We start from the raw sequence: 22803 nt of genomic DNA, 5'->3' as shown, positions 1-22803 counted from the left end.
TCTGCATTTTTTTGTTTGACCTTTTTCTCTGGAACGCTTTACCTTTTGCCCTGAAAGCTGAACTTTTGCTCTCTCATTTCCACTGTCTCCTTAAAGCCCTTCTGCTTGCCCAGGCATTTCCTTAAGTGCCTAATTTTTGGTAGGATTTTTAGGTGACAAGTCTTGATTGGCAGTCAGTTGTCTCTGTATTCCCTGCCCATTCTTCACCTATTCCCCTTTCCTACTGCTTTATTTTGGTTTTATTTCCTCTGTCCTATTGGAATTGGTATTCCTTTCCTTCATTTGTTAATTTTTGTTGTGCACCGCTTTCAGTGGTTGCGAAAGGCAGTATATCAAGTTCCAAATAAACATAAACAAAAACCTTTCCTCCATGAACTTGTACAAACTTTTTTAAAACCCAGATACATTAACTGCCTTTACCACATCCTTCGGCAACAAGTTCAAGAGCTCAGCTATTTGTTGAGTGAAAAATATTTCCTCCTATTTGTTTTAAAAATATTTCCATGTAACTTCCTTGAGTGCCCCCTAGTCATTGTCTTCATACAGTGCAACCCCTGTCAACTTTTGTACATGTGAGTCTTTGAAGTTCCTACAGAATAATGTGTCAGGCTGCATCTAACTATGCTGTTTTGTTATTCTAGATATGAAAAAATGATCAGTGGTATGTACTTGGGAGAAATTGTTCGCAACATTTTGATTGACTTCACAAAAAGGGGTTTCTTGTTCCGAGGTCATATTTCAGAGGCACTGAAAACCAGGAGTATCTTTGAAACAAAATTCCTTTCACAGATTGAAAGGTAAGAAACAAGTCACATTTACTTATTTAAATAAGTGAACAGAGGCCTTAGAATATAACTGATAATCTGAACCCACTACATGTGAGTTACCATTGCGAGTTACCATTGTTCCCTTTATGTTGTGCGAGAATCTGCCTCCTACAGTCCTGCCAGTGGGAGGTGCTGTTTCACAATCACATTTTCAGTAGTGAGGGACAGGCAAGCTCTGCGGACCCCAGGGAAACCTGCCTGTCCCTAATTGAAAAGACAATATTGAAGCGCCCCACTAGCAGCAATTCAGTTGGAGGACTCCCGCACAGCTTAAAGCCATGATGGCGAACCTATGACACGCGTGTCAGTACTGACACGCTTAGCCATTTTCGGTGACACGCAGCCGCATGTGGCCGCATACAGAGAAGCAGCGGCGTTCCCCGGGGCAGATCGCCGATGCGTCCCCCCCCCCCCCAGGTGCAGCGCGACCTCCCCCCCCCCCCCCCCGGCGAAATCACACCCCCCCCCCCCCCGGTGCATGTTTACCCGCTGGGGGGGTGCCGTGTACGCTCCTATTGGCTCCCTCCGAGTCCTCCGCTTGTTCCCTCCCTGCTGCTCCCTCTGCCCCGGCTCCTGCACGGTCGTTAGGGGATCTTTGACCTCACTTCCGGCCGGCGGAGCAGAGAGCAGCGGAATGCCGTGGGGGACGCATCTCTGGGGGCCCTGTGATCGCCATTACCACATAACCACAGCAACCATCATCCAATCTACTGTTCTGGGGTGTCGTGGATTTCTAATTGACCATCATTGCTGAGATAGGTGAGGGAGAGGCTGGGAGAGGCGAGGGCATGTGCTATGGGTGCCGTTTCCCACCATTAGAAATAGCGGCAGCCATCTTAATTTACATAAGGTGGTCAGTTAGGCTAGTTAACCCCTAATTGCCTGCAGGGCTAACAGGCTATCTATAATTCTATCTTCTGTCACTGCCCCCCTGATGGAGAACCCAAAAAATAAAAAACCAAGGTTAAGTAAAGGAAGTGGTAGTAGCAGTAGCCGACCCTTTCAAGAGACATGGACCGAGATGTATGGCATTATAGAAAAAAATGGCAGATCATTTTGCGTTCTATGTACTGAAACGGTAGTAAGCAGAACGTGGAATATAAATAGACATTTTGAAACTAATCATTCCCAGCTCTTGAAAAAAAGTGAGGATGAAAGGAAGGAATACATTTCCAGGCAGCTACACTTTTATAAGAGCCAATCTAAGTCCATCCTTAAATTTGTAAAAGGTTCTACAAATTTAACATCTGCAAGTTTGAGCATTGCTCACTCCATAGCTCAGCATGGAAAAGCACTCAGTGAGGGAGAATTTATTAAAGAAACTCTCCTAAGATGTGCACCAGTTCTATTTCACGATATGCAGAATAAAGATGCAATTATTAAGAGAATATCTGAGTTACCAGGAAATTTGGAGTGCCTGGATCCGATTACCAGACACTTTTAGCACCCTGAAAAATATAGCAATGGCTTTACTCACAATTTTTCCCTCTACGTAGTTTTGTGAAACCTTATTCTCAGCGTTAAATAATATCAAAACCAACAAAAGAAACAGATTGAAAGATGAAGTTAGTAGTGCTTGCTTGGGCTTGAAGTGTACAAAATACCAACCTTCAATTGAAGATTTAGCCAATGAAATTCAGCAACAAAAAAGTCACTAATAGGCAGATTAGTTAAAGAATTCCCCCTCCCCCTCACTTATCTTAGTTCACGGCACCCCACACAAGTTAAATAATATCAAGACCAACAAAAGAAACCGACTGACAGATGAACAAAGAAGTCACTAAGCAGGTAAGTTAAATAAATAGGTTTTGGTTTATTAAATACAGTTATATATTACAATTATACATTTTTGTTATTTAAACTATAAATATCGCGAAATTATGGTTTTTTTCTCGAAGTGACACACCACCCAAGTTATGCTCGGTTTTTTGGCGAATTTTGACACACCAAGCTCAAAAGGTTGCCCATCACTGGCTTAGAGGGAACAGTGACTGGGACCTGTCCTAGAACCCTATTAAGCGATAAACTCTGATAACTTTGCCAGCTGCTGTTTCTTGATTTGGGGTTTGGAGATCGATGATACCCAGCCTGCTGATGGAAAAGAACACAGAAACTGAAAATGTCAGAAAGAAAAGGATAACTTGATTCACCCAGTCTTCCCTTTGTACCTTGAGGGCCACATGAATGTCAGTATTATCCCTAGCGGGCCACACACAGAAAATTAACAAATGCACCATATAATTCAATGTCAGCAAACTCAGTGTGATGACTGAATGAAAATAAATAATTACCAGAATGGTCTGTTACTGTATACTTGTCTTTCCAAACAGTTGCTAACACTATCAAACAAGTCTTGTTCCATTGTTGTATCCTTCCACCGACAACAAAACTCTGGTTAATGATACCATTTTCTGTGTATATTTCCCATGGTCTCATGGGCTGCAAAAAATTCAGTGTGGGCCGCAGGTTGTCCACCCCTGTGCTATGCTGTCACATTTTTTAAAATCTTCTCCCTCTTTCTTCCTGCTTCTGAGATCCTTTTGTGTTTATCCCATGCATGCTTTGGCTCTTGTAACCTCCACTGGAAATCTGTTTTTCTCAGTGTAAAGCTTTCATATATGTTGTCAGCATGCAACTCTCCGTGCTGTCTGCTCTCGATCCGACACTTCTCCGTGCTGTCCGCTCTCCACTCAACACCTCTCCGTGCTGTCTGCTCGCCACTTAACACCTCTCCGTGCTGTCCGCCTTCACCCACACAATTGGGGCTAATCCACCTCCTAAGAGGAACTGCTTCTGCTCACTTGCAAAAAGTAATTATTCACAGTACTATATTTATTCTGCAGAGCAGGGGCGTATCTGTGTGGGGCCTCAGGGGCCTGGGCCCCCGCAGATTTCGCCCTGGACCCCCCTACCGCTGCCAACCCTCCCCCTCCGTTGCTCGCCTACCTTCGCTGGCGGGGGACCCCAACCCCCGCCAGCCGAGGCCCGCGTCCTCCTGCCGCTGCCAGCTGCCTTTAAAGAATTCCGTCAGCTGGCGGAGGACCCCCAACCCCCGCCAGCCAAGCCGAGGTCCTTTCATTTTTCCACTGAAGCTGGTGCCGACGAAAGTTTCTTTTGAGTCTGACGTCGCTGCACGTTGTACGTGCAGGACGTCAGACTCAGAAACAGCTTCATTCTGTTTCTGAGTCTGACGTCCTGCACGTACAACGTGCAGCGACGTCAGACTCAAAAGAAACTTTCGTCGGCACCAGCTTCAGTGGAAAAATGAAAGGACCTCGGCTTGGCTGGCGGGGGTTGGGGGTCCTCCGCCAGCTGACGGAATTCTTTAAAGGCAGCGGCAGGAGGACGCGGACCTCGGCTGGCGGGGGTTGGGGTCCCCTGCCAGCGAAGGTAGGCGAGCAACGGAGGGGGAGGGTTGGCAATGGCAGCGGCTGGGGGGAGGGGGATCGGCAATGGCGGCGGCGGCGGGGGGGGGGGCTATAATGTGCCCCCTCACTCTGGCCCTGGCCCCCCCTACCGCCGCAGTTCAGATACGCCCCTGCTGCAGAGTACTTTATTCCACAGCGGTACCAGCGGGAAAACAGTATGTCCACTGTACTACAGCTGCTGGTCTCTGTGCACCTTGCTTCACTTCTCCAACACTCAACAGTTCAGAACAGTTCAGTCTTAGAACTCGCTAACAACTTGGGATAAACCTGTGGATCAGTCTATTCCTCCTCTCCTTCTACTGCCTAGGAGTTGGAGGCATTTTCACCCCCCTCGCTTGTCAGCCACCAGCACTCTGACAACCTCCCACAAAATGTTCAGACTGACCTTCTTCAGGTACTTAATCCCGCTAGTTCCATGAAGTCAGATCTCCACTAGGCATTGTCACTTAGCGGCCCCAAACCTCTGGCTTCTCTCTCTGCAGTCTCACCCATTTCCACCTTCCTTTGTCCAGAGCAAAAGAACTCCATCTGCTCCTCCCCACTCTCCTTCATGACATTTTCACTTTCCTCCCCTAGTTCAATCTCCTCCCACTCCATGGAGTCTTCCCCCACCCTCTCTCCCAGGTGCTACTCCTCCATCTCCCAATCACCCCCTGACTCTACTACCTGCTGGGAGCTGCGATACTGTTTCTCTTGTTCCCTCCTCCCTTGCAAGTGTTGCTGGGCTCTGTAGTTCTCTTCCCTTTTCATCAGTCTCCTACTCCCTTTTCCCCTCTGAGGGTTTTTCTCCTTTCCTCGCTTACTGTCACTATCAGCTCTTCTCTGCCTTCCTTCTACCTCCTCCTTACAATGTCTTTCATTTCTCTCCCTTTATCTACATATGATGACTTCTTGCCCTTGAGCATTTTGTTCTATGGAAAATGCCATTTTCTGAAGTAGCCTGATCTACTGAAGCCTGCTAGACACTTGAATGTTTATATATCCTTCTTTCTTCTTGAGAGTTCATTTTAGCTTCTTCAGTCTCTTTCTATAGTGCAGGCCATACACTATCACGGTAGCCATTGTTTGAGTTGGCTTTTCTGTGTCAGTGTCTTTTTGTAGATGTGGTGTGCAAAACTGAACAAAATAGTTGAGGTTGGGTCTCACCAATAATGTGTAGAGAGGTAATATTATTTCTCTATTTGTTAGTGATACCTTATATTTCCATCAGCAAACAGGACTGAGTAAGGCACACAAGTGGATGACATCATCTCATGGCACAGGGGCAGAATTGCTCTCCCAGAGCTCAAGAGTTCAGAGGTCTGAGCATGTATGGCCCATCCCACTTGGAGTGATCTCCTCAGCTCCTTGGTTTTATTTCTTCTGCTCTAGCAAATGGATGCAAATTGAAGCTCTCTCTCAGTTTTAAAAGTATTTTGGTGGTGTTCTTTGCTCTTTTTTTTCTCAAGAAGAAATATCTTTTGTTTGTGGCAAAAAATAAATAAATAAAATACTGTCTCCAGAATTGGGGTTTCAACCTTGCTTGAAATGTGATAGAAAACCTTTCTGCCTGGGTCGAGACTGCAAACATTGCACTCAAATGTCTCCTAGAGCGAAAAGAGTACATAAGTACATAAGTACATAAGTAGTGCCATACTGGGAAAGACCAAAGGTCCATCTAGCCCAGCATCCTGTCACCGACAGTGGCCAATCCAGGTCAAGGGCACCTGGCACGCTCCCCAAACGTAAAAACATTCCAGACAAGTTATACCTAAAAATGCGGAATTTTTCCAAGTCCATTTAATAGCGGTCTATGGACTTGTCCTTTAGGAATCTATCTAACCCCTTTTTAAACTCCGTCAAGCTAACCGCCCATACCACGTTCTCCGGCAACGAATTCCAGAGTCTAATTACACATTGGGTGAAGAAAAATTTTCTCCGATTCGTTTTAAATTTACCACACTGTAGCTTCAACTCATGCCCTCTAGTCCTAGTATTTTTGGATAGCGTGAACAGTCGCTTCACATCCACCCGATCCATTCCACTCATTATTTTATACACTTCTATCATATCTCCCCTCAGCCGTCTCTTCTCCAAGCTGAAAAGCCCTAGCCTTCTCAGCCTCTCTTCATAGGAAAGTCGTCCCATCCCCACTATCATTTTCGTCGCCCTTCGCTGTACCTTTTCCAATTCTACTATATCTTTTTTGAGATACGGAGACCAGTACTGAACACAATACTCCAGGTGCGGTCGCACCATGGAGCGATACAACGGCATTATAACATCCGCACACCTGGACTCCATACCCTTCCTAATAACACCCAACATTCTATTCGCTTTCGCTGCCCAAATGGATCACTGATTGACTCTAAACAGAGACAAAACGACACTGCCAGGACTGTAGCACAGCAAGCATCAGAGCACCTTCCAAATCCTAAAGGGAATGTGGCTTCTTCCACCTCTTCCTTGAAGGAACATAAGTGCATCAGCACAGTCTTACCTCAGGCCAATAAGCAGCACTTAGATTACTCTACAGAGCTGCAGCCCCAGTGCAATTGATTTCCAGCCTGCGCAGATTCTCCAGCACAGCATGAAAATCAGGAGTATGTCTGTTCAGTTCTTCTTTCTTTCGCCTTGCCTGCGTAGCCCTCTGTACAACAGCCTCCTCCTACTTTGGTAGTGGACACAGTCACTGATGAAGTCTCAGCATCTGTTTCTGTATCTCTTCTAGAACAGCTGCATTCCTCCTTGCAAAAAAAAAAAAATTCAAGTTTAATAAAGGCTATAGTAAACAATTGTCTAATGTCAACTATCAGGCTCCTTTGGAGGTACCTCCCTATTTGGCAAGAGAGGATATGGTTTCTCAATCCCTTATAATATCTTTTCTATTTACATCTGACTGAAAGCTTCCACTGTCTTCTCCAGACTCCATTGCTTATCAGACAGAAGGATCATTAGACCCTTTTGATACTCACCATTGTTTGATGATGCTGAAAAAGATTCCACAGGAATCTAATCTACCCTTCATTAGGGTTTCCATTACCTTGCCTCCATTATTGTTAAGCTAACAGATCTACAGTTCTCTAGTCTCTTGTTTCCACTCTTGTGCAGTGGCTCTACATCTGCATTTCCACAGTCGCTTGAAATCTCTTCTGTTGTAAGTGTTATCATTTTTACGGCATGTTTTGTAACCTTAAGATTAAATCATAAGTTAAAATAAAGTTGGTGGCAGAATTAGAGAAACTGACGGATCGTAGATTAGGGCGTTATGACCCTGTTGCGGAAGAGTGGAAACACTTGGACCGATTATTGGATGCAACTTAAGTGTTAAACTAGAGGGTATAAGAGGGGGTTTGATAATTTGGGAGGAGTTTGGGGAGGGTGGTGGGTATTATTAATAGGGGGGAGGGGGGAAATCTTGTAAGGATGTGAAATGTGGGATGGGGGGTTTGGTTCTGGTTAGTGAGCCTATGTATTAGCTTCAGAGGGTTGTTATTGTATTTTATTTGCTGTAATTGAACAGTGTGCCTCTGGAGGCGGGTTGTTATAATTTTCAATTTTTCAATAAAAATTCAAAGAAAAAAGATTAAATGTAAAGTTTTCAAGCAAGACAAAGTAAACATAGGGCACGCTGAACTTGAATAGAGTCTATATACCCTGTTCAGACTCTTGAAATGAAACAATAGAACACTACAGGCCAGTGACCCTGTTGTTGGAGTGCTTACACATTGCTTGCTGTTGAGACTGTCAAACAAGTCAGTCTACATTCTTTCCATAGGGTTTTACTTGATTCTTTTAGGAAAACTCAAATTGGTGAGTTTCTTTCCCTTTCCTTTCATAGAAATGGCAGGTTTAAAAGTCATTTATGTGAGTAAACAGTGACTTCCATAGTGTCCCACAGATCAATCCAGAGACTGGTGTGTTATGTCCCTCTGCCAGCAGGTGGAGATAGAGAGAACTTCCGAGGTTCACTATATGCGGTCAGGTGTAGCCACCCCAACCTCAGTATTCTCTCTATCTAGCAGGTGAAAGGTCATAACTCTGCAGCTCTGGATTCTGTAGCACTACCCCCCAAAATCAGCTTGGCTGTTACATTCTGAACCATCTGTAGTCCCCTAAGCTGTGAGTCAGACTTAGCAAGACAACATTACAATAGTCGATTCAACTCATGATTGTTGACAAAAGTACCTTCTGCAGTTGGGAGGATTCTAGGATTGGTTTAATTTGACATAATAATTTTAGTTTGGCAAAGGTTTCCTGATTAGTTCATTAACAAACTTCTCCATAGTTAGAATAGAATCTAGTATCACTCCCAATATTTTAATATCAGATCGTATAGATATTTCAGCAGTAGCCAGTTTTAATCTATGCTGGGATATATCTTCCATAAAATATTTGTTTTGCCAGGATTGATTTTCAAATCATGAGCTAACTTCCATTTGCCAGCTTTATCAAATAAACTTGACATCACCTCAAAAGAGTTTTGTAGGTTAGATTTCACTGGAAATAATAGGGAGATAGCGTCAACATACGAGAAGAATTTAATTTAAAAAAGGGTTAAGTACTTGTTGCAAACCCCTCAGATAAATATTGAAAAGTACTGGGGAGAGCGGGGAACCTTGTGGTACCCCATGCAACTTATTCCAAGAATCAGAAAGAGAGTTATTCCAAACTACATGTAAAGTATGATGTAAAAATCCTTTAAACCACTGCAACACTTTATCTGAAATGCCAACTTGGGCCAAACTATTAATAAGGATTTTATGATTAACCAGATCAAACACTGCAGACAAATCTAACTGCATAATCGGAGTTGAAATGCCCTTATCCTGATTATTTCTTAACTCGGTCATCAGTGCCAATAATACTGTCTCTGTACTATAATGGGTGCGGAATCCAGATTACATTGGGTCCAATAATTGATGTTTACATAGGTAATCCTGAAGTTGGAGTCCTACCATCATCTCTATCATTTTGGCCAAAAAAGGAATATTCGCCACCGGTCTATAATTTGCACAGTTGGTAGGATGTAAATCCAAGCCTTTCAAAAGAGGTATCAATATAATCTGACCAATTCAACATAGTACCTTCGAACAATAATTAATATTTATTTATTTATTTGCTGCATTTGTATCCAACATTTTCCCACCTATTCCCACCTATTTGCAGGCTCAATGTGGCTTACATTATGTCGCAAAGGCGGACACCATTAACAGAATACAAAATATTGTTGTAAATAAGGTACAAAGAATAACAGGCAAATTAGAAGTAATAAGTAAGTAGTTCAAAATATGTGAGTGGGGATAAGACAAGGTATAACGTTCAGTAATGATAGTGTGGGTTAAAGTGTCTAAATTAAGAAAGTTCAATATTGGCTAGTGCTGATGTAGATTGATCAAGACATTATGGAGGATCCTCTTTCTAAGTCTCTTTGAACAGGTAATGCACCAATTGAGTGAGTTTTGGCCAGAAGTGTGCAGGGAGTTCTTTTGGAACTTTTCCTGGACATGGATCAAGCTGACAGGAGCCTTTAGCAAATTTCCTCAGAAGCTTGCTAATTAATTCTTCATGTACCTCAGAGAAGGTACTCCAGAAGTGATCTCCTAGAATGTCATTGAACTACTCTAATCTCTCATCCTTTTCTTCACATTCTAGGCTCCTAGTCAAGTCTTTTTTTTTTTAATTAATCAACTACTTCTGAGTTTTGTTATATTTGTCTTGAAAGAAATTGAAGAGATACAAATCGAACACAAGAATTGCTGTTTTCCCCCTTTTCTTTTGTGTCCTTCTTTGGTGTTGCATAATATTCTTGTAGTATTCCATGCTTGTTCTATGAATGGTGATTTTGTTACTGTATTTTTGTCAAATTTATCAATAAAAAGATTACACTAAAAAAATAATTGCCAAAGGTCCATCTAGCCCAGTATCCTGCTTCCAAGAGGCCAGTCCAGGTCACATGTACCTGGCAGGATCCCAAGAAGGAGCAAGATTCCATGCTACTGATCCCAGGAATAAGCAGTGGCTTTTCCCAGGTCTACCTTAATAATGGGTTATGGACTTTACCTCCAGGAAATTTGTCCAGACCTTTATAAAACTCAGCTTCAATAAGTACCAACAAGTTTCAGAACTTAACTATGTTTTTAAAGTATTACCATGTAACTTCATGGCATATCCGTTAGTCTTTATACTTTTTCAAAGAGTAGACAATTGATTCTTGTTTCCCCATTCTACACCGCTCAGACCACTTTCATATCTCCCCTCAGCCATCTCTTCTCCAAGCTTAAGAGCTGAAACCTATTTAGCCTTTCCTCGTATGAAAGTTGTTCCATCTCCCTCAATCATTTTGATCACCTTTGTTTGTACCTTTTTCTAATTTCGCTGTATCTTTTTTTAGATGCAGTGGCCAAAATTGAACTCAAATTTTATTTGTATGCATAGCAAAGGATTTTTATCTAGCCAGTCACTAAGGGATCAATATTCAAAAGATTTACTGGACAAAAATTGGATTTTAAGCTGAGGAAATCTGTCTAATGGAGTGAAGGAGTAGCCTAGTGATTCGTGCAGTAGCCTGAGAACCAGGGGAACTGGGTACTATTCCCACTGCAGTTCCTTTGACTCTGGGCAAGTCACTTAACCTTCCATTGCCCCAGGTACAAAATAAGTACCATATATAACATGTAAACCACTTTGATTATAACCACAGAAAGGCTGTATATCAGATCCCACCCCCTTTTCCTTTACAAGTCTCAGGGGGTCTTTTACTAAGGCGTGCAGGCATTTTTAGCGCGCGCTAAACATAGTACATAAGTATTGCCATACTAGGAAATACCAAAGGTCCATCAAGCCCAGCATCCTGTTTCCAACAGTGGCCAATCCAGGTCACAAATACCTGGCAAGATCTCAAACACTAAACGCTAGAGACACCAATATATTCCTATGAGCGTCTTTAGCGTTTAGTGCGCGCCTGTTTTTAGCGTGCGTTAAAATGCCAGCGTGCCTAAGTAAAAGATCCCCTCAGTGATCTGAGGAGAAGTGTGGTAAAGGTGACTGAACTTCCAGCATTTTACTGCTGCCTGAGCAATATGAAATGTAATGTTTAAAGCAAATCTGTCCAAGCTGTAGCAATGCTATAAAGCTGTCTTGACAATCCTTTAGCAAGGTGAGCTAAAAATACTGTGGGATAAGGACATGCAATAAGAAAGTAATTTTATAACTGATCAAGCAGGTGCCTACTTGTAGCCTATGTAGAGTTGGGGAGTAACCTAACGATTAGTGCAGCAGCCTCAGAACAAGAAGAATCGGGTCAATTCCCACTGCAGCTCCTTGTGAATCTGGGCAGGTCACTTAACCCTCCATTGCCCCAGGTACAAAGTAAGTATCTGCAGTGGTGTTCCTAGGGGTGCTGACACCCGGGGCGGATCGCCGATGCGCTGTGCCCCCCCCCCCAGGTGCAGCGCCCCCCCCCATGCAGTGCGACCCCCCACCCCGGCGAAAGAACCCCTCCCCCGGGTGCACGCCGCTGGGGGGGTGCCGCGCGCTGGTCAGCATCGTTCGTTTCCATGCTCCCTCTACCCCAGAACAGGTTACTTCCTGTTCCGGGGCAGAGGGAACATGGAAACGAACGACGCTGACCGGCGCGCAGCACCCCCCCCCCCAGCGGCGTGCACCCGGGGCGGACCCCCCCCCCCTCCTTGGTACGCCACTGAGTATCTGTATATAATATGTAAACCACTTTTGATTGTAACCACAGAAAGGCAGTATTTAAAAACTGTCCTAAATTTAGGCAGCTTAAAATCTCTGACCACACATATTTGATCAGGTAAAATAAGGGACAGGTCAGAGTCATTCCTGCAACCATTTTTCAATTTTGGCCAGTTAACATGATGTTCAGCACTAACCAGTAAATGATAACCCCAGCTGCAGCAATGACAGGCTTATGCTGTTTTTTTCTGTGTTATGTACCTCTGAGGTAAGACTGCATATAAAACAAAAATGTAGAGCCCAATATTCAAAAAAAGCTTAGCTCCTCAATAGGTTATGCACTATTTTCAACTAAATTTGGGAACTTAAGTTTTCAGCAGAAAATTCATCTTAATTTAGGAGCTTAAAAGTTATGGGGGCAGTTCTTTAAAGTGAAGCCTAAATTTAGGCGCAACAAAGAGAGAAGGGGGATGAGATTTGATATTATATACAGGTACCTTTTTTTTCTGTTCCTAGTGGACTCACAATCTAAGAAGCATGCTTAGGGGGAGATTCTATATATTGTGCCAAAAAAATCTGTACGGAAAACATTGCCGAGTAAGCGTATTCTATAAGCGGCGTCTAGATTTAGGCAAGGTATATAGAATATGCTTAGTTGATATCCCAGCACCTAAAACTATGCGCCTCCATTTACACCAATGAAAATGTGGCATAAATCCTGGCATGTAGATTTCCACGCACTGGGCCATATTCTATAACTACACGAGTAAATTTTGGAACACCCACGAAATGGCCATTTCCACACCTATAACCACGCCCCTTTTTTGCCAGTGCATGTTAGAAGTTAGGCACATTGCATTACAGAATACGCTTAGCAAGTTGTGCAAGTAAATTATAATTATTGCCAGTTAGTGCTCATTATTGCCTGTTAAGTGCTGTTATCAACACTAATTAGCTTGTTAAGCCAATTAAGTTACGTGCAATGTTATAGAATGTGCCTGGATTTCAGCACAGATCTCTAGGCGTGCTGTGTAGAATCCAGGAGTTAGCGCCAGTTCTATAATAGCATTATAGAGTAGTGGCTCAAAGCCAATTCGGCATGCTGAAATTTAGGTGCGGCATTTTGGCGTATCTAAATGCGCCTTGCAATATGCTCATCTGATACTGTTCTATAAGGTGTGTGCATTGCCAGGCAGAAAACCCATGACACCCCCATCCTTCATTCACTGGTACAGTCCATTTGCTGTTACACACCATGGGCTAGATTTCTATATATGGTGCCTAAAAAATTGGTGCTGAAAAAAGTGCTATTTATAAGCTGCGTTTAAAGTTAGGCATAGTTTTTAGAATAGTGCTTATGACTGGGAACGCAGCCATTTGAATCAACTGAAATGTGGAGCAAATGTACATGCCTAAATTAGGTATGTATCCCCCTTATTCTATAACAAAGTGCATAAATGCTAGGAATGTTTCCATTCTGCCCATGATGCTTCCATTTCCATTACCCCTTTTTTATAATCATGTGTAAAATTTAGGCATGGATCCTACGCCTAAATTTACACACATAAGTTCTAATTAAATCTAGTGCCAATAATTGCTTGTTAAAATGACAATTATTGGCAAAAATTAGCTTGTTAACGAATTAAATTGTTCGCACAAATTATTGCATTCAATTTTTGGCAACTTTTTAGACTTAGGGGGTATACAACTAGCACACCAATTTTGAAGAAGAGGGCCTAGTTCATACGCACATAAATTCAAGTATGTAATGTCATTCACACACGTAAGTGCGTCTTTTCTATAAAGAGCACAATTGGTGCCTAAATTTGGGTGCCTTTTATAGAATTCCTTTTGTGCTTATAAATTTAGGCCTTTCATTCATTGGTCTAGATTTAGGAGCCTAATTTATGCTAGTGCTGAAAATCAGTGCTAAGCTCGTAACTCTTTTTTTTCTCTGTCCTAAATCCATACCTGTTGCCACTCACTTTTTATGCGCCTAAATTCAGGAGTTTAATGAAATTTTGATTATAAGTACAGTTACCCAGCCCTAGTAAATTTTCAAAGAGAATAGTTTAGGAGCATAACTGTCAAAAGCGCATAAATCCTTTGACCCTGATATTTAGACCACGGGAGATAGCCGGGCCGTCTCCCATGGTTTGCGCTTTTTAACCGGTAAGCATCTGTTCTGCCTGGTTAAATAGCACTAAATGTCAGGTGGTTTGAATATTGGACCCATAATGTAAATTTACCCACCTAGATCTTAAGCAGGTTGATTTGGCATATTACGTAGCCCCACAACTAGCCAGGCCACTGTAACTGAATATTGATGATATGATAATGGCATAAATTCAGCTGGTTGATTAGTTTACGCGTTCAGTGGGGCTTTCGATACGGACTCCAAAGCCCCACCATGTTTGTGATAGACTGTCTGGGGTTCATTGTTCCGAGATTCAGCCTCGTCTCTCTCTTCCCCACAGTGACAGGCTAGCGTTGCTTCAGGTACGAGTGATTCTGCAGCAGCTGGGGCTGGACGGCACCTGTGATGACAGTATCATTGTAAAGCAGGTGTGTGGTGCAGTGTCCAAAAGAGCAGCCCAGCTCTGCGGTGCAGGAATGGCTGCTGTCGTGGATAAGATCAGGGAAAACAGAGGATTAGACCATCTGGACATCACCGTTGGTGTGGACGGGACTCTGTACAAGCTGCATCCACAGTAAGTCTTTCTTTGTCTTTCCTCTTGAAGGCAAAGTTTGAAAATATGGGTTTAGTAATTGCCTATAAATACCATAGAATGTCTGTATTTTGCTCATTCTGAGCTTAATGAATGATGAACTTGAAATTGCCAGCTAGGCATCTGTGTTCCATACCCTTAAGGGGGCAGCACTGACAAGGTAAAGGAACAAGGCAAAGAAAAGAATAGAACCGCACTCTGCAAATTTGACCTAGTGCCTCAAGACCCTACCCTCCTTCTCCTGAACCTCCATGTGCCCTCTCCATCACTTTTAGGTCAGCCCTTGGCTTTCCCTTGGTTGCTCTAGCATCAAGAGCAGGGATTGTAAAGCAAAAATTGAGTCCTGGGCCTGTCTGCTTTCAAGCTCTGACAGGTTATGTGGGTATCCTCTTCTTGCATGGGTTGATATGGTAATAGGCGAGGTACTACAGGGCCTGTCAGGGCACAAAGACAGGCCCAGTGCTTAATTTTTGTTTTAAGCTCTCTACTGCTCTCAGGGCAGCCATGGGAAAGCTGAGGCAGGCCCATATGAGGCAATAGTAGCAACGCTCTGAAACCTGAGAAAGTTTGCCATCAGAGGCAGTCGCTTATGTTGCCTATGCCTAAATGTCTAGTATACTAGCACATATTCCTACAAAAGAGTCAGCAGGGCACCTCAGCACTGTTCTACAGATACCTGTCATGGTCACGACCTCGAGGGCCTTTGCAAACTGTCATGACCTCAGGGAAAACATGAGCTTTTGGACCGCTACCAATGAACAGCAGCAGCAGACAAACCTTCCAACCAGGACTGGACAAAACAAGCAGGACTGGAACAGATTAGACGTGCAAAAGCACACAGGCAGGAACAGACCAGAAGTGCAATGAGCAAGGCTGAACTGGAACCCAATAACAAAGACAGAAGGCAAGAGAGAAGGCACGTACGCACAGGCAGAGGCAAACACAAGAAGGCTGAACACACACAAGCAGCAAAGCTGCACTGGAGCCCACAGAAACACAAGGGCTAAAGGTAAGCTCAAGCATATAAACAAGGACCTAGGCAGAACTCAAGGCAGAACAAATGAAGCGGAACACAAGGCAAGGAGATTAGGCAGAACACAAGGCAAGACAGAAGAGCAAACAAGCAAGGGACACAACAGAAGTGCCAACCAGGCACACAGACAGCAAGCAAAACACCAAGACAGAAGTTCTAACCGTAGCACATAGGCAGGAACAGACTTGGCAATACAGAAAGCAAGAACAGGGTAAAGAGGAACCACATAAAAAGCAAGGCAAGGCTGGGCCACACGGCCACTGAAAAGGGAAGCCACACAGAGAAGCAACACAAGGCTGGTCCACATGGCCACTCAAAGGGTAAAGGGAAGCCACACAGAGAAGAAGTGCCCACACAGGCAAAGAGACAAAGCAGAAGTTCCCACACAGGCGAGGAAACAAAGCAGAAGTGCAAACCTGGAGATCTTTGGCGTTGCAAAGGCCCTGAATGAATGTCCTCACTTTCCTCATGAGGGCCTTCACTGATGATGTCAAGACTTCAGAAAAGAGGCTAGAAACACACAGAATACCAGAGTGAGGCTTGAAACACAAAAGAAGTAGTAGCAGAGGCAACAATGCAAGGAAACAACAGACTGGAGCCACCTGAGGCTGACCACCGGAAGACAAGGCGAGTCTGAAAGTGGGGTCACGACCACAGTCTTGACAATACCCATGTAACTTACATAGCACATATTTGCAGGGAGCCTACTCAAAGGCGGGGAATGGGTCGGACTCACACTACACACATTACTTACAGAATACTCAAGTTTCGCGCCTCCCTGCTGCTTCTAGGCACCAGCCTTGACGCCAGCTCTATGGCTGATGTAACTGAGCACCTAAATGTTAAGCGCACCGATTATGGACTTCGCTAGTATTCCATATCTGAGCCTGGGCAACCAGGTTCTATCACAGAATAGACTCCTACCGCGCATCCTTAGGGTTCCTAAATAGAGACACCCAATTAGAGGATTGCTCTCTATATGGATAGTATAGCTGAAAATCTGCCGATAGTGATAGGCAGTGGCGCCTATCCAGACAACAGGTGCTACATCTGGATAAATATCAAGGCCTATAGGTATAAAAGATGCTGCCACTGAAATACCCCTTTTTGTTATACGTATGATGCTAAAAATAGAGGACCAGGTTCAGTAAGTAGTATCCAAATTGGGGCACTGGAACAAAATAGGTACCCAGCTCTATTCTATAAAGGACACTTTAATTACGTCTTCCAAATTTGGGCACCAGGACTACGCCTGCTGAAACCAGTTGTAATTCCTGGCACCCAATTTGAATGCGCATCTGCAGATTTCTAGAATGCTGTGACCCGCCCATGCACCTCCCATGGCTACTCCCCCATTTGGTTGCACGTCATGGGATTTGGATGTGCAGTTTTCACCCTACCGTATAGCTTCATCATTGGTAAACTTTCACGAGGCGCCAGTATTTAGTTTACTCATAAAGAGTCTTATTGTTTTTTCAGCATCTGAAAACTGGATGCCATACACTCAGACTCCTGTCGCAGGCGGAAACGCCAAAACACAGCACCATGTTGAGTCTTAGATGTGTTTTTTTGCTACAGTAAACTTTTAACTGGATTGGACTGGACAGTGACTTCTGTTGTTTGTTAGTTTATTATGTTGGAAATGCCATCAGACACCCTACTCCAGTGTTTCCCAAATCTGGTCCTGGAGTACCCCTTGCCAGTCAGATTTTCAGGATATCCACAATGAATATGCATGAAAGAAATTTACATATAATGGAAGCAGTGTATACAACCCAAGTTCATGCATATTCATTGTGGATATCCTGAAAACCTGTCTGGCAAGTGGTACTCCAGGACTGGACTTGGGAAACTCTGCCCTACTCCTTTGTTTTGTATTGTCTGCATCAGTGCATTGACCTGTTGATGCAAATGTTGATTATGGATATTTATTTAATTGAATTTATAGTCATCAAAATTTAAGAATCAATAATACAAAATAATTTTTGAAAACAGAACTATTAAATACATTTTAGTGACCATGAAGATTGATTGAATCACTGATTTGGCAGCTGAAATGACAAGCGGCGGACCCTTCTGGAAGATTCCCAGAACACTTACATGCGTACTTTTCTTATTTTTTTCCACAGTTTCTCAAAAGTCATGCACCAGACCGTGAGGGATCTTGCTCCAAGATGTGACGTGACGTTCCTGCTGTCGGAAGATGGTAGTGGAAAGGGAGCAGCTCTGATCACCGCTGTGGCGTGTAGACTTCGGGAAACTGAGCAGAGCTAGGCACCGGCACCTTCCTTCACTCTGCCTTCTTAGCACTTTCTTATAAATCAGTGACTCCATACCCTGAACTGGTAGAAATCCTGAGCACACTGTTTTATGGAAAACCACAAGTAACGGCATATAACATAGGAATACAAAGTAGGGTGTGTGCTGTTAATAATATTTCTTCTATCTGGACCCTTGTCTGCATGGTTCATCCCCTTCCTGGCTGGCACATTCCCCATTTGTAGGTCAGTGGAATCTGTTTATTATTTATACAGTTGTCGGATTAAGTTATTTATCAGTTTGTGAAAAAAAAAGCCATTAAACACTGTCCGGTAATGGTCTCTGCTGGCTTTCTAATTATTTTATGTGGTATTTATTGTCAGAAGAGACTACAAAGCCATTCGCAAATCACTTCCAGGACACAAAACATGAAAAGTGGAATCGAGTTGTTTCTCTGTTCGTACCTAATGCTCTCTGATTTTTAATGTGCTCCTCAAATGTCATGTTTTTATTGCAGTGTGTGCCCACACTGCTCCATTTTATGACTTAACTTTATGCCTTTCTTATGGGCATGGCAGATTGTCTTAGTGAAAAGAACGGGTCCCAAAAAATCTACTATTGCTGGCATTTCTTATGGCTTCTGTGAATTATTGTCGTGTCCCTAAATTCAATACCCTGTGTGTTGTTTTGGCAACAAAAGGTAATGTCCGTTCCTCCGTCGGACATTGACTGAATGCGTTTTCTGGTATACATTAAGATGCACTGTGCGTGGACCTTGTGTGGTGATAGTGTGAGTTACTGAACTGCAGCTTTAAGGGACTGCCTAAGCAGCATATGCCTGACTGGGTTCTCCAAGATAGAATGTCTTTTTTAGTTTGCGCACTAGTAGAGGTGTACTAGTGTTTTAAATGAGACTTGTGGAAATATTAAATTTTTTGATGTGTGTTACTAGAGTGTTTCTTTGGTGGTTCTTTAGTAGACTCTCAGTTTTCTTTAGTAGACTCCCAGTTTACTACAGGATCAATTCACCCTAGAAAGTTTAGGTCTCCATTTGACAAATAGCAGCTAAAGTCCAAGGGAGGGCGAGTTGTGAATATATACACTTGTAAAGGCCACTTCTCCTGCTATTTTGTGAAAAGCAGAAGTTGTTCTTATGGGCCTGATAGCCTGATATCTGGAGCGGGCAGGGTGAGCCCCCCACCTCAAAATGTTCCATTACTGAGACCTGCTTCGCTTCCAACCTGCCCATAAAGGGTTTTTCATGTGTCCACTTATGCAGGTTTTATTCACCTCCTGAGGCTTCTGCCCTGAATACATTTACTCCTGCTCAAAACATAAGTAAGTCCAGGCAGCCACTTAGGGCCAATTTTCAGACCACAGATGGGAGCCCGGCTAAATCCCGTGGTCGGTGGTCAGCCCGGATATTCAATGCCGGGCCATTTCCGGTGACCGGCATTGAATATCCAGGTGTGTTTTGGCCGGTTTAAATTTAACCGGCCAAGCCGATATTCAGCACTGACTGGTTAAGTTTAAACCAGCCAAAGATATTCCTGCTATTTCAATGGCCTAATTTAGTCATAAAACTTAGCCAGCGATGTGCTGAATATTAGCAGATATCCAGTTATATCACGCGATATAACCGGTTATCCGCTAAGGGCTAACTGGCAATATTCAACGGGAGATAATGGCGATCTCCCACTGAATATTGCCAGCTAGCCGGTTAAGTACCATTTAACCAGCCAGGAGCCATTCCTGGCTGTTTAAATGGTTTTATATATTGGGGGGTTATTGTCCATTATCTTCCATGAGGAGACAAATGTCAGTTGCCTTTTCCTGTCATTGAAAATTAGAAGAGCCAGAGCATACAAAGGACATGCTGTACTTACTTCCTTCCTGTTATTTAGTCAGGAAAAAGAGTTTTCCTTCAAAGCTGTTTTGTGATTCTTTTAAAAGGCAGATTGCTGCAGCATTTGGTCTATGAAAATAAATCACGTTTTACAATTTCAGTTGAAAGTGTAAGCTCTGGAACCAAATCTCTCACTGTTGTGGACATAGAAATGTTCTTCATCCTGTATTGAAACACAAAGGGTCAGATGGATGAAAGTTAATAACAATATCAAAGAGATATTGGATAAGGTTAAAAAAGGTCTGGACCTTATGGAAAACTGGGCCACAATTTTCAAACTTAAACTAAATAGAGAAAAAAAACAAATTCCTGGTTCTATCCAACTCACATAATTCCACTTCTTACCAAAATTTCACAATCGACCAACAAACGTACCCAATTGAAACACAACTAAAAATATTTGGTATTATTTTTAGTAAACTTCTGTCTCTTGAAAATCAAGTTTCAGCAGTCATATCGAAGAGTTTCAAAACTCTATGGAAACTGAGAAGTATTAGAGATTATTTTCCCAGACAATCATTTTGTTTTATAGTACAATCGTTGATTTTGTCCCAATTAGATTATTGCACTGCAGCATGTGTAGGATGCAAAGAAAACATACTAAAATCACTGCAGACCATTCAGAACACGGCAGCAAGACTGATATTCAAGAAGTCGAAATACAAAAGAGTAAACGTCTCCTGATTACATGCTAGACTTGATTGAAGTATCACCAAGAAATGGAAGTCCAGGAACCAGGTTTTTATGACTTCACTTACCCAACTGCAGAAACAATTTACAAATCCATCTATGCGACTGGATTTAGTTATCTGGGTTCTAAATGGTGAAAATCAATTCACAAGGACACAAGAAGCATTACAACCTATCTTCAGTTCAGAAAAGAATTAAAAGCCTACCTTTTCAAGAAATATTATACGTGTTACTGATGTTCTATATTGCTTTGTAATTGTAAGATATTACTGTAATCTCTCCTAACTGTTAACTGTAAGCCACATTGAACCGAAACTTGTTTTTGGATAATTGTGGGATATAAGAATGAATAAATAAAGCTAGGTGTGATTAAGATCTGTATGTAGCGTGAATTCCAGCGCCCAACTTTGATCCCAAGGACTTATGCCTGCTGAAACCTGGTGTAAATGCTGGTGTGCAACCAATGGCAGTTGAGCACATAAATGACCCTATGCTATAACACTGTGCCTAAATTTTGGGAATGCCCCTGTCCCGCCTGTGCCCTTCCCCAGGCAATACCTCCTTTTGAGTTGTTTGCGAGACGATTTAGGTGTGCAGTGTTATAGAATAGCACATAGACAGATCTGCGCGTAAGTTGTATTTACTGCCAATTACCATCAATAATTGATTGTTAATGACTCATTAATTAGTTTGCATGCAGATCTAGGTTCTACACCCAAATTTGTGTGACGTTTAGGGAATGGGGAATGGGACTTATATATATCGCCTTTCTGTGGTTTTTCCAACTACATTCAAAGCATTTTACATATGGAGAAGCCCCTTCCTATATGGACTCTCTCGTTAACCTGCCGCCCAAGAATTCCCGACGGTCGGCCCGCTCGTACCTCAATCTCCACTACCCGGCTCCTTGTGGCCTCAAATATAAGACCATCTATGGTTCCTCTTTCCCTTATCTCAGCACTCAATTGTGGAACGGGTTGCCTTGAGAGGTTAAATTCACTCCTAATCACCCGATCTTTAAGAAGCAACTCAAGACCTTCCTATTTGGCAGAGCATATGCCGTGGACCTTTCTGGTGCCACGCCCTTTTAGCCCACGGCTCTCTCTGTGATAATTTCTCACCTCCCCTCTCTTTCTTTCCTCCTCAGCTATTTCTTTCTCCCTCTTGTGACCTTGTATTTTGTACTATTGTTTGCATATTAACTTTTGTACGCCACATTGAGCCTGCTCTTGGGTGGGAATACTGTGGGATATAAATGTTATAAATAAATAAAATAAATATACAGGTACTTATTTGTACCTGGGACAATGGAGGGTTAAATTACTTGCCTAGAGTCACAAGGAGCTGCAGTGGGAATCTTCCAACAATGCGTTCCAAAGCTTAATTATTCATTGAGGCCCAGATGCACAAAGCTTAATGAACCAGCAACATGGTTTTTATACCAGTTCTAGCCAGTTTAGCGAGCAAGGAGTAAAACAAGACATGCACAAAAGGGTTCTCCGAGCTCCTTTCACAGTACCAGCTAATAAAAATAGAAAGCAAAGCTATTGTAATGAGCTAATTACTATACAAATGTGCATGCAAGATGATGCACAGCTATTTCCAACCTGATGCACAGAAGCAGTCCCTAGCTTTACTGAGGAAAACTTAATGGGTGATCAAGAGCTGTCGGTACTGCATATGACAGCCGAAACAGTAGAGGGAAGGGGTGGGTTTTTTTGTATATCCACAGTTAGCATGTGTTATATTTGTGCAGATTTTTTTTCTCCTGATAAAGGGCCACTAAAACAAGACATCACAGTGCACACAGTACATTTTAGTCATCACTTTTTAAATCGATTACCTACCTTTTCTTTTGAAATCAGGTGTTCTAGCACGAGCAAGAACCCGGGGGTGGGAGGCAGCTGAAATTTTCGGGATCTGCTGCTGCCGCCACTGCTCCCCCACCCCCTCCTCCCAGGAGACTGCAACGCATATTATTGCTCCATTTTGTCCGGTGTCAGGTTGTGGTCTGCCCATGACCTCAAAGTAGCTGTACCTCCACAATCCTCCATGCCACCACTCTTCTTCTGCCTCCACCGCTACATTCCCCAAATCTTCTAGCTGAGCACCACAATCAGCAAGTGCAGGCTCCCAGCATCACAGTTTTTGAAAAGTTAAAAAAAAAAAAGCCAGCTTTCATACACACAGCTTGTCTATGTGTATAAGAGCCATCTGTAGCATGCACAGAGCAGCCACGCTTAGCGATGGG

The 22803-nt window shown here is 43.0% G+C and overlaps 1 protein-coding gene across 1 annotated transcript in view; it reads left to right on the top strand.

The window, feature by feature from the left end:
- The window catches only part of LOC115470187 (hexokinase-1), a 128686-nt gene extending 109782 nt beyond the window's left edge, over positions 1 to 18904 (top strand). Inside the window, exons 16-18 of the mRNA XM_030203149.1 lie at positions 642 to 797; positions 14413 to 14646; positions 17827 to 18904. Of these exons, the coding sequence (XP_030059009.1) occupies positions 642 to 797; positions 14413 to 14646; positions 17827 to 17971 (535 nt within the window). The 3' untranslated portion in view covers positions 17972 to 18904. The remainder of the gene's footprint in view (positions 1 to 641; positions 798 to 14412; positions 14647 to 17826) is intronic.
- Positions 18905 to 22803: the final 3899 nt, after the last annotated feature.

The sequence above is a fragment of the Microcaecilia unicolor genome, chromosome 5 (genome assembly GCF_901765095.1).
Source record: "Microcaecilia unicolor chromosome 5, aMicUni1.1, whole genome shotgun sequence".
NCBI lineage: Eukaryota > Metazoa > Chordata > Amphibia > Gymnophiona > Siphonopidae > Microcaecilia > Microcaecilia unicolor.
The sequence above is the reverse complement of the archived record's forward strand: the minus strand, read 5'-3'. Positions and strand labels throughout refer to the sequence as shown.